This window comes from Carya illinoinensis, chromosome 9, assembly GCF_018687715.1.
Source record: "Carya illinoinensis cultivar Pawnee chromosome 9, C.illinoinensisPawnee_v1, whole genome shotgun sequence".
Taxonomy (NCBI): domain Eukaryota; kingdom Viridiplantae; phylum Streptophyta; class Magnoliopsida; order Fagales; family Juglandaceae; genus Carya; species Carya illinoinensis.
The window spans coordinates 10706286-10719869 of NC_056760.1; the positions used below are offsets into that span (position 1 = coordinate 10706286).

Genomic DNA, 13584 nt, shown 5'->3' on the forward strand with positions numbered 1-13584 from the left:
GTCGCCACGTACGCGTCTCATGGTTTGCATTTCTAAACCGCGATTCACTCAATCCTTGGAAAAATTTGCTTTCAGTCTTTCACCCCGATCCTTCCTTTCTCAAAAACCCCATTCTAGGTCCCCTCCCCTCCCCTCCTCGACTCCTCTCAGCTAGGGCTGCAAACGAACCGAATCGAATCGAATTCGAGCAGGGGGTCAAGAGCTCGTTTAGCATATATATCCGCTCGAACTCGACTCGAGCTCGAAAAATATTGAAAATTTCTGATCGAGCTCGGCTCGTATAAAATAAATGATGATCGAACTCGACTCGAACTCGAGTACAAAAAATATACGAGTTTATACGAGTTCAAGTAGCTCGACTTGAGCTCGGTTAAAATCCGATCCACAATTTTATTTTATTTTTGGTTGGCTGAAGCACAAATGAGATTTTTTTTTTTTTTTTTTTATAAATAAATGAGATTATTTCTTTTAATCAATTTTAACTAGATATCAATATAACATTAATTCATTGTCACTTTCCAATACATATGGCATCAAGAATGCCTAATACATTAAAGTCATTTAAAAAATTACATAATTAAACTATTAATTTAATATTAAATATTCGATTATCATTGATATAATATTAAATATGGTCAAATAATCAAAATATGATTAGTTAAGAAAGTGTCGCAATCAATTAGAGTTGTTTATTTTTATAAAATTTTTATATTTGACTCAATAATTCTTTTATGAACTAGATAAATTATTATTGTAAAATAATAAAACATGTTACTTATATATAAACTTAAAATGACAACATATATTATTTTTTATATATATTACTTATACAAAGTATAAAAAATAATATACATAGCATATACAATATATATAATAAAAGAATACATGTAAGTATACATGTAAATATATACATATAAATATTACGAATATTGTGACGAGTTCAAAACGAGTCGAATCGAGTTTATACGAATATTGTTCACGAGCCTAAACCGAATCGAGTCGAGATTATACGAGTTTTGCTCGTTTAATATTCGAACCAATATTAATGTTCACGAACAACTCATTTATTAAATGAACCGAGTCCGAGTCGAGTTTATACGAGTCGATCTCGAATTGTTCACGAGCGGCTCTGTTCATTTGCAGCTCTACTCTCAGCCATCTCCAGAAAGCTTCGGACCCTTCTAGCTGCAGTGGTTCGAATCGCTCGTGACGGCAGCCCTTCTCACTACTATGGCAAGGAGACGGACAAATTCACCTAGCGATAGATTCGAAAACCCTAGCAACAGGTTGGGTTCTTTCTTTTCTTAGCCAAAAGCCCCAGAAGGAAACCAAAATTAAAGCAGCACACCCAAAATCCACCTTGGAGCCTATTAAAGCAGAAGACAAGGAGACCTCTGTGTTAGAAGAGATTCAAAAGGACACTCATGCCAAGGACAATGAAGTTGATGCAGCAAAGTTGAAGAAGATGAAAAGAGAAGAGGAAATGGCAAAAGCTAAACTGGCCATGGAAAGAAAGAAGTTTCAAGAGAAAGCCGAAGCCAAACGAGCTATTAGGATTCAGAAGGAAATTGAAAAGAAGCTTAAGGAAATTATTAACTTACTGTATTTTCATAATTTCTGGTTTACTATTTCTGTTTGTTGTAGGGCTTAGAATTGACACATCTTCTCCAATTAAGTTATCTTAGTAGCGTGAAAAGAAAGCAAAGAAAAATGCCTCAGGTTCGGCACTTAATAGTGATCCTGAAGAACTGGTAGAAGCAGAGTCAGAGGTTGCTGAACCAGAAAAGGTAGATGAAAGTGTTGAAGCTCCAGTAGTCCTGAAACGTAAGAAGCCCACTAACTACTGGATATGGGCTGCTCCTGCTGCTGTGTTTGCCTTGCTGGTGCTGGTGCTTGGGTACTACTATCTTTTCTAAAACGTGACTTGGAACTAAGTAGAAAGAGCCATGAACCAGTTTCTATGCTTGTGTGTGTGAGTTGCTAGGTTCATAGTCCTAAAGAATTAAGTTATTCCCGTTCGTTACATCCCTGAAAGGGGATTGACACTAAAATCATAATGTTGCCGGTAGCTCAGTCAGAAAGAGAGAAGCTACATACATTTAGTTTGACTGTATGAACTTTCAAATTTAATTTGACTCTTAAGATCAAATTTCATAAATGTTTTCTGAATCCACGAACTTGCTTTCATTGAAGCTCTATTTTGTTTGGGTTTGACCTTCTTACCAAGTGAGAATTGATGCTCTGGTATTGTGATAGATTCATAACCTGGAAAAAGAAAAATGGAAATTTACCTTTACAACCATACTTGCAATCCCCTTAATAAAAGAGAAAAAAACTTGCTTATTTGTTAGACAAATAAAGAGTCTTGAAAGCTATTATACAACTTTAGAAAACATATAAAGAGAACAGTTAAGAGGCAGAAGGCGACTCTGAGATTCATCAAAATTATCAAAACCTTGATATCTTTGAGAAACATATTTAATAAGAAAAATTATTTAAGTATAAAGACATTTAATTTTATAAAATAACAATATGTTTAATTTTATTATAAAGTAAATTTAGTTAATATTATGAAATGACATTATTTTATAAGTTTATTTTTATAATATTTTTTTTATGATTGTAATACTTTTGAATAATAAATATCTATAAAAATATTTTTTTTAAATTCAGAATTTTCATAAATAAAAAGTGAAAAATTACGATATATATTTTTTTAAATTTTATTATCTATTATGATGGTGAGGATGGTGTTGGAATGAGAAAGTGAGAAAGGAGGGAGGGTTTGATGTTTAAGTGTTATGCGTGATTCGGTGTGGGTGGGTCTAATAGTTACTTGGTGTGATATCTGATGTGGCACCTCATGATAGGAGGGCTGTTTTTCTCATAAAAATGGCCGGACCGCTCCAAAGCGGCGTTGTAGATATTATCCATCTATTTTATCGATCGTGATCACATGCATGGCGCTTATGTCTTTACCATTAATTTAATTCCGAACTAAATTGAGTTCTTACAAGAACTTTAGAAATCTTGAGTCCCTGATCCATTTACATCACAAAGCTAGGTAAAGAAAATAATAATCATTAATCAATAACGGGCAAAGCCTATCAAATATTGATGATTGTTCGTCATTAGTGTTATTAATTCACACGCACGCATTAACAAATTCATAATATAAAACTACATATGTAATGAACTACTTTGCAGGTATAGGAAGCCAGTTCCGCCTGCAGCCATGCCAACTGATCCTGAATGCTGTGGAGTTGATTTCTTTCATCATTTACGCATAGCTACACATCCCGTACACACATAAACTCCCTTTCTTGCACTTGTTGCCGCAGCTTCCGCAATGCTTTCTGTCGGACCTGGGGTTCACACACTGACCTTTGCAGCAAAGATCGGAGTACTTGCATTTCTTCCCACATTTCCCACAGTTGAGTCTGTCTGTCATCACATTAACACATTTCTTCTTGCAGCAATCCGGCCCCGTGCTGCCCTTGGCACGACAAACCCTAGGGTACTTGTCGCATGTCATAGGGACCCGAGGTTTGATCTCAGACAGAAAGCGGAGGGAGCCTCCTCGAAGAGAAGTTAGTTCTCGGCCAGTTTCAGCCGGAGAAAGATCAGAAGTTTCATCATTATAAGTAGTTTCATTGTCTTCCTCAAGGGACAATTCATCGCGAGATTGTATTGCTGAAAGAGAAATAGCGGCCAAAGCCATAAGAATGGCCAGCACTAAGCATATCTTTAGAGACTTCATGTTTCGTGGGTATGCGTACGTGTTTGCTTAGAAAGGAATAGAGAATTTCAATCAGAATGAACTAAATGTGAATGAATGAAATGCGGAGAAAAAAAGATGGAAGAGAATGTGAATATGCTTTGGATGGGAAAGAATGGAGGGAGGGAAAGAGGTATTTATAGAGAAGATTGGAGGCCGAAAAAGGTAGACGTGTTGGGTTGGAAAAAGTGTAAAATATTGTATATTCTAATACCGTTTACTGATAGTGGGGTGATCTAATTCAACGTACGACCACATGCATGAGATTCAAGTAAACGAAGGTTAGGCTTCGGAAGACATATTAAACTAAAAAATTAGGCGAGAATGAAGAAGAAGCTGCAGAAATGGGATATGAGGCCGTCCAGGCGGTTAGGTACGTAAATTGATCATTATCCTGTCCTTTACGAGCAATTCAACGAGCTGGAGCATTGGATTGATTTTCTTTGGTTTCCATAATATTGCTGGCAATGGTAATAATCAATAAGCTAGCTAAGCCACACATGATCATCATTAGATCAGCTAGATCCGGGTTTAATATTTATTTAAAAAGTCAACTTTTGAGTATCATAACTATTTTAAACAATTGAGATAATTTAAAGAATACGAAACGATATTTACCTGTACCTTTGTATACGCACAGTACTTTCCTATATATATAGTATATATAGTGTAGTCATTATATATATAGAAAAATATTTTAATCATAAAAACATTACACAAAAGTAATGTCATAAGTTGATATGTTCTAATGTGATTCGTCATATTATAAAATTATTTTTATTATAAAATATATCCATATGAAATTAAGTCAATTTATAAGATTATTTTTTATAATTTCCTTTATGCATGTAAAAGTATTGTTTTATATATATATATATATCTCTATAATAATAAGCGTCTATCCCGCTGCTACAGGAATGAGCAGTAAATTCACACATTTAATTTTTTCTATTTATTGCATAATTACTTTTTTCTTTCTACTTTTTTCTTGCTGAACCTCTCTCTCTCTCTCTCTCTGAAGCTCACGAACCCAGCTCTCTGCCAAAGCCTCAAGATCCACTCCACCCCACCGAAAAGTCCAAACTTTTTACTACCCAGAAGATTACTCACCTGCAAAAGCCATGACGATCGATCAAGATCTGCGATACCCGGTATTCATTTCTCACGTTTGATAGAGAGCTCAATCTCATTGATTGCTTGGAAGCACTAGAAGGCCACCAAAATGCCCACAAACCTATTGCAAAAGAAAATTCTATAGTTCACAAGCACTAGGAGGCCACCCAAATGCCCACAAAAGAGAGAGGACCTAGCAAAAAGAGGACAAAAGATAGCAGCACACATATTGGCCTCCGCAGAAGCTTTTGGGCACTCCCTCCACCAACAACGGCACCGGCACTACCCAAGCATGGCTTCTCTTCCTCTTCATGGTGCTAATTATAATAACAGATCGTTCGGAGTTCAGACGCATTCTATGATCCAAAAGCCTTCTCACAAATCATCTTCGGTTGGGTTCTGGGAACCTCAGGGCTGGTCAAGACCCCTCGTTGACCAACAACCAGCAGTTGAGAATTTTCACACAGCAGTAGGATCGCTTTCACGAGGCAGCGTTGGTAGATTTGGATTGCTAAGAATGATGAATGGTTCTCCAGCCCGTGATGATAAATTTAGTGGATTTTGGTCTGCAGATAGTGCTGCTCTTTACAGGATTAATCAAGAGGAGATGAAGACGCTTGACTTATCTCTCAAGCTTTAAGAGCTGCACGCTTCGTCTTTATTTTTTCTTTTTTTACGGAAATTAATATTGTATATTCAAAGCTGCCTTACTTAATGGGAAAAGAAACTTATTTGAGAAGAAATTTTAAATTTTTTGAAATGAAAATTTGAGAAAAAACTTGAGATTTTTTAAAATGAAAATTAATAAATTAAAATATGTATTTATTTTTATAAAATTTTTGACAATGAAAATTTTTTAATTTTTAAAATTTTTATTTTAATCGTAAAAGTTAACGAGACCTAAACAGTAGCGTGTAGAGACGTGTAGGGCCTTGATTTCAACTGACGGTGGTGCGGGGATCGATGAATTTGCTTTAGTAACGTGACAGGGACATATGGCATCATAGAATTGACCCCATCAATAACAAAGTGATATATCTTGTGTGAATGGAAGATTTATTAATGATTTCTCAGTACTTTTTTTTTTGATGTCGATCGACTCAAATGGGTTCAAGTTCTCGCCCTCATGACATTAAACAACAAAAAAATGGAAATTTCAAAAATTATGTCTGCCACAATGAAAATGCAAAACATGCCTTCCATAAATCTTATGCATGCGCCCCCACCGCATGCAATACTGTACCAGCACAAACGTCCATGCATGCAACAGCATAAGGATAGTAAATAAATATTTTATAGCCAATAATTATTGAGCCAATTGCATGCATGTCACATCAGCATTCCCTTCGATATAATATAAAACAAATATCTCCAAGATTCGTACCATGTGGTTTTGGGTTAACTATTGATTAGTGGACACATATGAAATATTATCACTCCACATATGAGATAGAGAGAGAGGGATCGAGATCAATTGCCTTGGAGGAGAAATTAAAAAAATTGTAAGGACTTGAAATTATTGAAGTTAAATAATTACATGATCTAATTAAAAATTGATAGATGGAAGAAAATCATGTCTATCAGCATGCAATACTATACCAGCACAAACGTCCATGCATGCAACAGCACAAGGATAGTAAATAAATATTTTATAGCCAATAATTATCGAGCCAATTGCATGCATCTCACATCAGCATTCCCTTCGATATAATATAAAACAAATATCTCCAAGATTCGTACCATGCATGCAATACTGAACCAGCACAAACGTCCATGCATGCAATGGCACAAGAATAGCAAATAAATATTTTGTAGCCAATAATTATCGAGCCAATTACATGCATGTCACATCAGCATTCCTTTCGATATAATATAAAACAAATATCTCCAAGATTCATACCATGTGGTTTTGTATTAACTATTGATTAGTAGACACATATGAAATATTATCACTCCACGTATGAGACAGAGAGAGAGGGATCGAGATCAATTGCCTTGGAGGAGAAATTAAAAAAATTGTAAGGACTTGAAATTATTGAAGTTAAATAATTACATGATCTAATTAAAAATTGATAGATGGAAGAAAATCATGTCTATCAGCATGCAATACTATACCAGCACAAACGTCTATGCATGCAACAGCACAAGGATAGCAAATAAATATTTTATAGCCAATAATTACCGAGCCAATTGCATGCATGTCACATCAGCATTCCCTTCGATATAATATAAAACAAATATCTCCAAGATTCGTACCATGTGGTTTTGGGTTAACTATTGATTAGTGAACACATATGAAATATTATCACTCCACGTATGATATAGAGAGAGAGGAATCGAGATCAATTGCCTTGGAGAAGAAATTAAAAAAATTGTAAGGACTTGAAATTATTGAAGTTAAATAATTACATGATCTAATTAAAAATTGATAGATGGAAGAAAATCATGTCTATCATTGTCCACGATCAACGACCTTGATCGTGGAAGCCCTGCCGTCCTCCGACTGAGCCAAAAGCCGGTCAATTCCCTTGGCGATCTCGTTCCCTTCACCAACAAAGTATTTTCCAGAAGAAACTCTTTTTATTTTATTTTATTCTATTTTTCAGGTCTCTCGTGAACAACTGTGTTAAAATAAATATGCAAAGGTTATATACAGAAAGATGCGATTAAACTGAAGGAATGTTGTTGGAGAGGTTTGTTTTGTGGGTGATTGATTATGTATGTTGTGGGACTAGGCTCTTTTCCATGCATGCTAGCTTTGTTTATTTTATTTTTATGAATCTTCATGGATAGCAAAAGATCATCATATAGATATAGGTCATGTGTTGACATATATAAATGATGAATAATCAGAGGGAATTTAAAAGGTTTGTGTATCGGCAGCTTGGATTTTTAGCTTTGTTAAATGCATCAATTCAGGTAGAGAAAAAATGATCTATTCTGGAGGGAGACATTATAACACCTAGGCCCAAAGATATACATATATATATTAAGCGAGTGCACCAGCTGGTTCTTTATAGTCCAATCAAATCATCATCATGATAAGTACCTAATCCACAAATTAGTAGCATGTAGTCTGATATGGATTGAGAAATTAGCTCAATTTGTTTGACATTTTGGCCTCTGAATTAATTAAGTAGTATGCTCTTGGGCTAGCTGCTGCTGCTATATATATATATATATGTTTTTTTCACCCTTTTATTTACCTAACCAAAGAAAAGACATTATTCAATAATCTTACAGAGCTTGTCTTGTCATTGAGGTGCACGACTTTATATACACATATATTATTGATGTCCACTCCTTTCACTTTATCACCCAATTATTGTCATGGAAGCTTGCAAATAATTACCGTACATGGGTTTGATCATCCGGTAATTTCGATGTACATTTTTTACTTGTTTCAACTTTTTGTTTATGAAAGCATGACATAAGAGTGACTTCATCCATGAATTAATATTGTAATGCATGAAATCGTAATTCGTAAAAGGATGACGGATTTTTTATTTTATTTTTTACATTTTTAGATAATTTAATTAAGATATCTTATTCCCTGAAAGCCAGAGAAAACATTATTACTGTTAGAGAACAGATCTGTGAAATATTTTAGAGAGCAAGAGAGAGGCTTTTTAAAATATTTATTTTCTCTAAATAAAACAAAATTATTGTTCTTGCTCAAGCCCTTTAATTGCTTGTCTTACAAGCAAAAATATTGAATTTAATATGCTAAGGTGGATGGAAAGTTTATATCGATAGGGGTCCAATCACTGATGATTTTAACAATTTTGATAACACATTGTCTAAAAAGTGACTTTAGTCATATCCAACAAATGGGTTTCTTTTATTCATCACTCTCAATACTGTTATGTTAAAAATTATAAATTATGCAATGAACTCCATTTTTTTATGTTTTATTTTAAAAGTTTTAAAAATCGTAACGATGAAATAATATCATTAGATAAAAAACTTAAAGCTAAAAGATATTTTAATTATATTTAAATATTAAAATGAGATAAGATAAAATGAATCAAAAAATTATAATATTTTGCTAAAAATTATAATATTTTGCTAAAAATATAGGTTGACAGTTTTATCCTAACACTCTTTTTTTATCATTTTATTAAGATATAAGTTTATTTAAAATTGCCTACTACTTAATTAATTAAATTAAATTTAAATTAAATTATGTCAGTTTAAAAAGTTTACAGCAACAATACTTGCTAGAAATGATTGATTGAAACAAAAAAAAAACAAGTTATGTACAGATGGATGACACTTTGAATTATGGAAGCTTAAGGCAGCTTCGAGATCACAACTGGATTGCTTGCCTTTTAGTGCGCGTCACCTTTTTCCTGGGGCCTCTCTCTTATATTTAGCAATTTAATTTTACAAGTTGTACGTACGATGTGGCCGATGCAAATATTTATCAATCGTTTTACTTACTTTGTTGCAAGTTGCTAAAACTTTGTTCCGATGTGCCTGCCAATATTTTAACGTTTTCTATCCATCCATTTCATTTTATTTATAATTATTTTTTATTTTTGAAATCATAAACTTTAGTCGAATCAAAATGTTTGGACAGATCAAAAACGATTGAAAAAAGCAAATACTACTTTAATTATAATGATTACCATCATTTTCCTATATTCAAATTTTGCCTAGCTTTTAATAAATATTATTAAAAATCTAAATATACATATTTTAATGCCAAGTGACAAGTCAATTATTGACAAATTAACACCGCGTATGGTTGATGGATTAATATTCTTTTTACTTTGAGTTAGAATTTTGGATGATAATTTAACGGAGAGACATTTATAAAAAAAGTAATGACATTCTTGACTCATGACATTCTTTTCAACACTTACCTACACAAGTAAAATTAAATCTATGTCATACATTTAAATAAAGAGTCTTTATATAACATTTCTTTATCTCAATTAATTATAACAATATTAATAATAAAAAAACTGCATGTGTATTGTCATCTTCCACTAAATTTTGTCTTTTGTAATAAAAACAATGGTGTCAAGTAATTGGGCAGATATCATACAAATATGACTACAGGTATACAATAATAGATTATAACTTTCGATATATTAAAACTTAATTCAATAATTTATTTCAAGAAGTCGATGTCTAATGTCAACAACCAAGTTAATTTATATTATATAGATGTATATATGTATATAATATAAGGCAAATCCAACGAATGGATCAAGAAGATTGAACTCAATCATACAGATAAGATATTACACAGATCTCGAACACAGGCATATCAATAATGCAAAAGTGGAAGTCTCGAAAGATTTTAGAGGAAAGACGTGGAAACTGTAGAGACTGATATCGAGATGTGTACTGGTTTGTGTCTATGTCATAGATTTAAATAAAGAGTCTTTATATAAAACTTCTTTATCTCAATCAATTATAACAATATTAATAATAAAAACACTACATGTGTATTGCTATCTTTCACTAAATTTTATCTTCTGTAATAAAAACAATGGTGTCAAGTAATTGGGCAAACATCATACAAATATGACTAAAGGTATACATTAATAGATTAAAACTTTCGATATATTAAAACTTGATATATTAAAACTTAATTCAATAATTTAAAATGCATGGGTGTATGCCAGCTATTGATGCTCTCTGTCATCAAATAAAATAAAATAAATGAGAAGATGCAATTAGACTCGGCAACCGAACAAAGCATCTTCACATGGCATCAACTCCAGAATAGTTTCGCGCCTTACGGTGCGCAATTATTAAGCAAAAAGTTGTATCAGAAAAGATTGAATACGATTTTATATATAAAAATATTAGTGATTTTTAGAGCTAATTAATATAAAAGTATATGTTTTTCTTGCATAACATGAATAATAATTAATAATGAATTGAGTTGATCATGATCAGTTTATTTCAATCTCTAACCAGCATGTTTCCTAATCGAATGGGGTCCCCTCAATTATTCGAACCCATCTTATAAAAAAGTATCAGTTACTATTCATGTGTCGGGAAAGAATCCAAAATTGATTGACGTGTTGAATTGAAGATTGTAAAAAATTAATGAAAACCGTTCAGTTATTTTTCTGTCGACTTCTCTCTCATTTTCTTTCTTTAATTTAGAAGTTTAAGCACAATTTTTATTTTTTATTTTTTTATTTTTTGCAATCTTTAATCAATCATAATTAATGTTTTTATATTTTTTTTGTTAAGACTAAATACCAATACTGTAATTGAATGATTGATTAATAATTAACGGGTAGTGGTGGCTTTGGTTTGAGATCTCTGTTGGTCAATACAGACAGGTAAGGTTATAATAAAGCATAAGATTTTGAATTAGTTGTTGGACGCTACAACTAATTTATCTTTGACTTAATACTTTAGTAATAGAAAGTAATTATTACTATCATTACTATCTTTTCATACATTTTATTTATTCAATCATTGGTCTTTATTTTAGAAAATTTTGATAATTTTCTAGTAATATTGTATCTAATGAATATATTTTTTCCTTCTCATTAGAGAAACGTGCCTTACACGTTGAGTGCCAACTAGTGTATCTATCTATAATAAAAAGCATATATGCTTCTGCTACAGTAATGAACAGTACAATCCCATTCCGTTTCCGTGTTTTATGTCTTTACTCTTTGTTTCAATTTGTGTATTCCATCCGTGCAAAAGTCTTTAAATTCATTGGTTGTGCAGTCTAAATATGCCGGTTGCATTGGTACCAAGGCCTACTCTTGTCCCCTCTTGTCAGTTATCAGATAAAAGCAGCAACTTTTCTCTCTCATCTCTCTTACTTTTCTCTCTCATCTCTCTCAACTCTTGTCCCCTCTTGTCAGTTATCAGATAAAAGCAGCAACTTTTCTCTCTCATCTCTCTTACTTTCTCCGTCGACAATCTTTTCTCAATTTTCTTTCTCCATCAGCCACCATTCTTCTTGAAGAAGCAGGAGCTGGGCTTCTCCATTCTTGGTCTCGCTGCGGTCTGGATTTTTTGTGAAATGTATATATATATAATTTTTTCATGTTGTCAAACATAATCCGAAATTTGATTTGAATTTTTTTGTTTTTTATTTACATGTCGTGATAGATCTTTATATCTTTGTTTTCTTTTTTCAAGTTTATTTTTTTATCCGTTTTCTATGTCTTCTACCGGTGGAGGCTGTGGGTTGAGAGACAGAGAATGGGAGAGGGACGTTGGGCTGGAGCAGTGGTGGATCGGGGTGGCTCGACTGCGAGGACCATGGTGGCTCGTGGTGACGCTGTAATCAGCTGTGGGCGGCAGCACTCGGCGTGGGTAGACGAATCTGTTTAGATCCAAGAGGAAGAGAGATCCAATGGGAGGGAAAGGGCTTGTCGTAGGTGGTCGGCATCGGGAGATTGGTGGCTTGAGGGACAAACTGGGAAGAGAAATGATGTCAATTTCGTCATGGCTACGGGTAGAGAAAGAGACAGTCCGATGTGGGGTCTAGCGTGGGGTGATGTCGTCTATGCTGCGATGGTGACTGCTGGACACGGTGGTGGTGTGTGACTGACGGGGGAGGCTATGTTGGGTAGGGGAATTTGGGAGAGAGAGGGTTGGAAATGGGGGAGAGAGAATGAAGAATAAAAAAAAAAATTGGAAAAAGCTTGGTGTGATGGATTTTAATCTGGGCCCTTCGTCTGAGTGTTTTTAAATCTAATCCAACGGTGAGAATTTAATTATGAGATTGAACCACTTTTTATTTTAATCACTTTTTTTTTCCTATTTTTTATATAGTTCCATTGCAAGGTTTTTATAGAATGTATCAAATAAAGATTGAATAACAAGTGCATTTAATATTTTTTAAGACTATTTGATGTTGCAAACGATATTATAATTCAAATCATAAGAAATATTATTATTTAATATTTATTACAGGGGTGATTATCATCCGTTAATCAAAAGGCTGGATTTAAATCTTTTCAAATTAAATTATTATACACTGAACAATAATATAATAATGTGCAAGTATATATAAAATAATAGTTTATATAAAAAGTCTTTTGGGTCAATGTGCAACTTGATTCTGACAATCCTCCTCATGTTGGTTGTAACGTCTTTTATGAGTGAATAATAAATAATGTGGTATATAAAAGTAAAGTAAAATGATAACAGTATTTGTATATAAAAAAATTTATATTTCATAACACGAAAAATAGAAATTTAATATAATTGATTTCAATTCATCGATAATTGTATCAAAGTTCGGGGATTTTATATAAAAGAATACAACATCTTGATAATTTCCAATTATTTTATTTGTAAAGCATCCATATCGCACAAAGTTAATGGGTTAAGTGTTCGTCTCTCTTATTACCTTCTCACCTTCTCTTCTTACAAACTTTACTATTTAGATTTGTTTTGAATCAGATAAGTGGATTTGGATTATGAGATGAGATTGGAAGATTTTAGAAAAAAGATGAGAATTTAATATAATATTATTAGAATATTATTTTTATTTTTTATTTTTTAAAAAGTTAAAATAAAATTTTAAAAATTTAAATTATTTATTATATTTTGTATGAAAATTTAAAAAAATTACAATAATGAGATTAGATATATTAACTTTTTTTCCAAACAAATAAAAAAAAAAAAGTCTATTCCAAAGGCTACACACTAAAGAATTAACTTTGTTTATATTTTTTAATTACAATAATTAA

At 32.7% G+C, this 13584-nt stretch overlaps 3 protein-coding genes across 3 annotated transcripts; 2 read left to right on the forward strand and 1 right to left on the reverse strand.

Annotated features, from left to right (window-relative positions):
- The first annotated feature begins 1313 nt into the window (after positions 1-1313).
- LOC122275211 (proton pump-interactor 1-like) lies at positions 1314-2194 on the forward strand. Its single transcript, XM_043084193.1, has 2 exons — positions 1314-1589; positions 1687-2194. Exons 1-2 carry the CDS (start codon positions 1466-1468, stop codon positions 1914-1916), a joined length of 354 nt encoding a protein of 117 aa, XP_042940127.1. The 5' UTR covers positions 1314-1465; the 3' UTR covers positions 1917-2194.
- A 787-nt stretch (positions 2195-2981) lies between these two features.
- LOC122277689 (stigma-specific STIG1-like protein 1) lies at positions 2982-3873 on the reverse strand. Its single transcript, XM_043087780.1, has one exon. It carries the CDS (start codon positions 3758-3760, stop codon positions 3281-3283), a length of 480 nt encoding a protein of 159 aa, XP_042943714.1. The 5' UTR covers positions 3761-3873; the 3' UTR covers positions 2982-3280.
- A 1310-nt stretch (positions 3874-5183) lies between these two features.
- LOC122276789 (zinc finger protein 3-like) lies at positions 5184-5531 on the forward strand. Its single transcript, XM_043086693.1, has one exon. It carries the CDS (start codon positions 5184-5186, stop codon positions 5529-5531), a length of 348 nt encoding a protein of 115 aa, XP_042942627.1.
- Positions 5532-13584: the final 8053 nt, after the last annotated feature.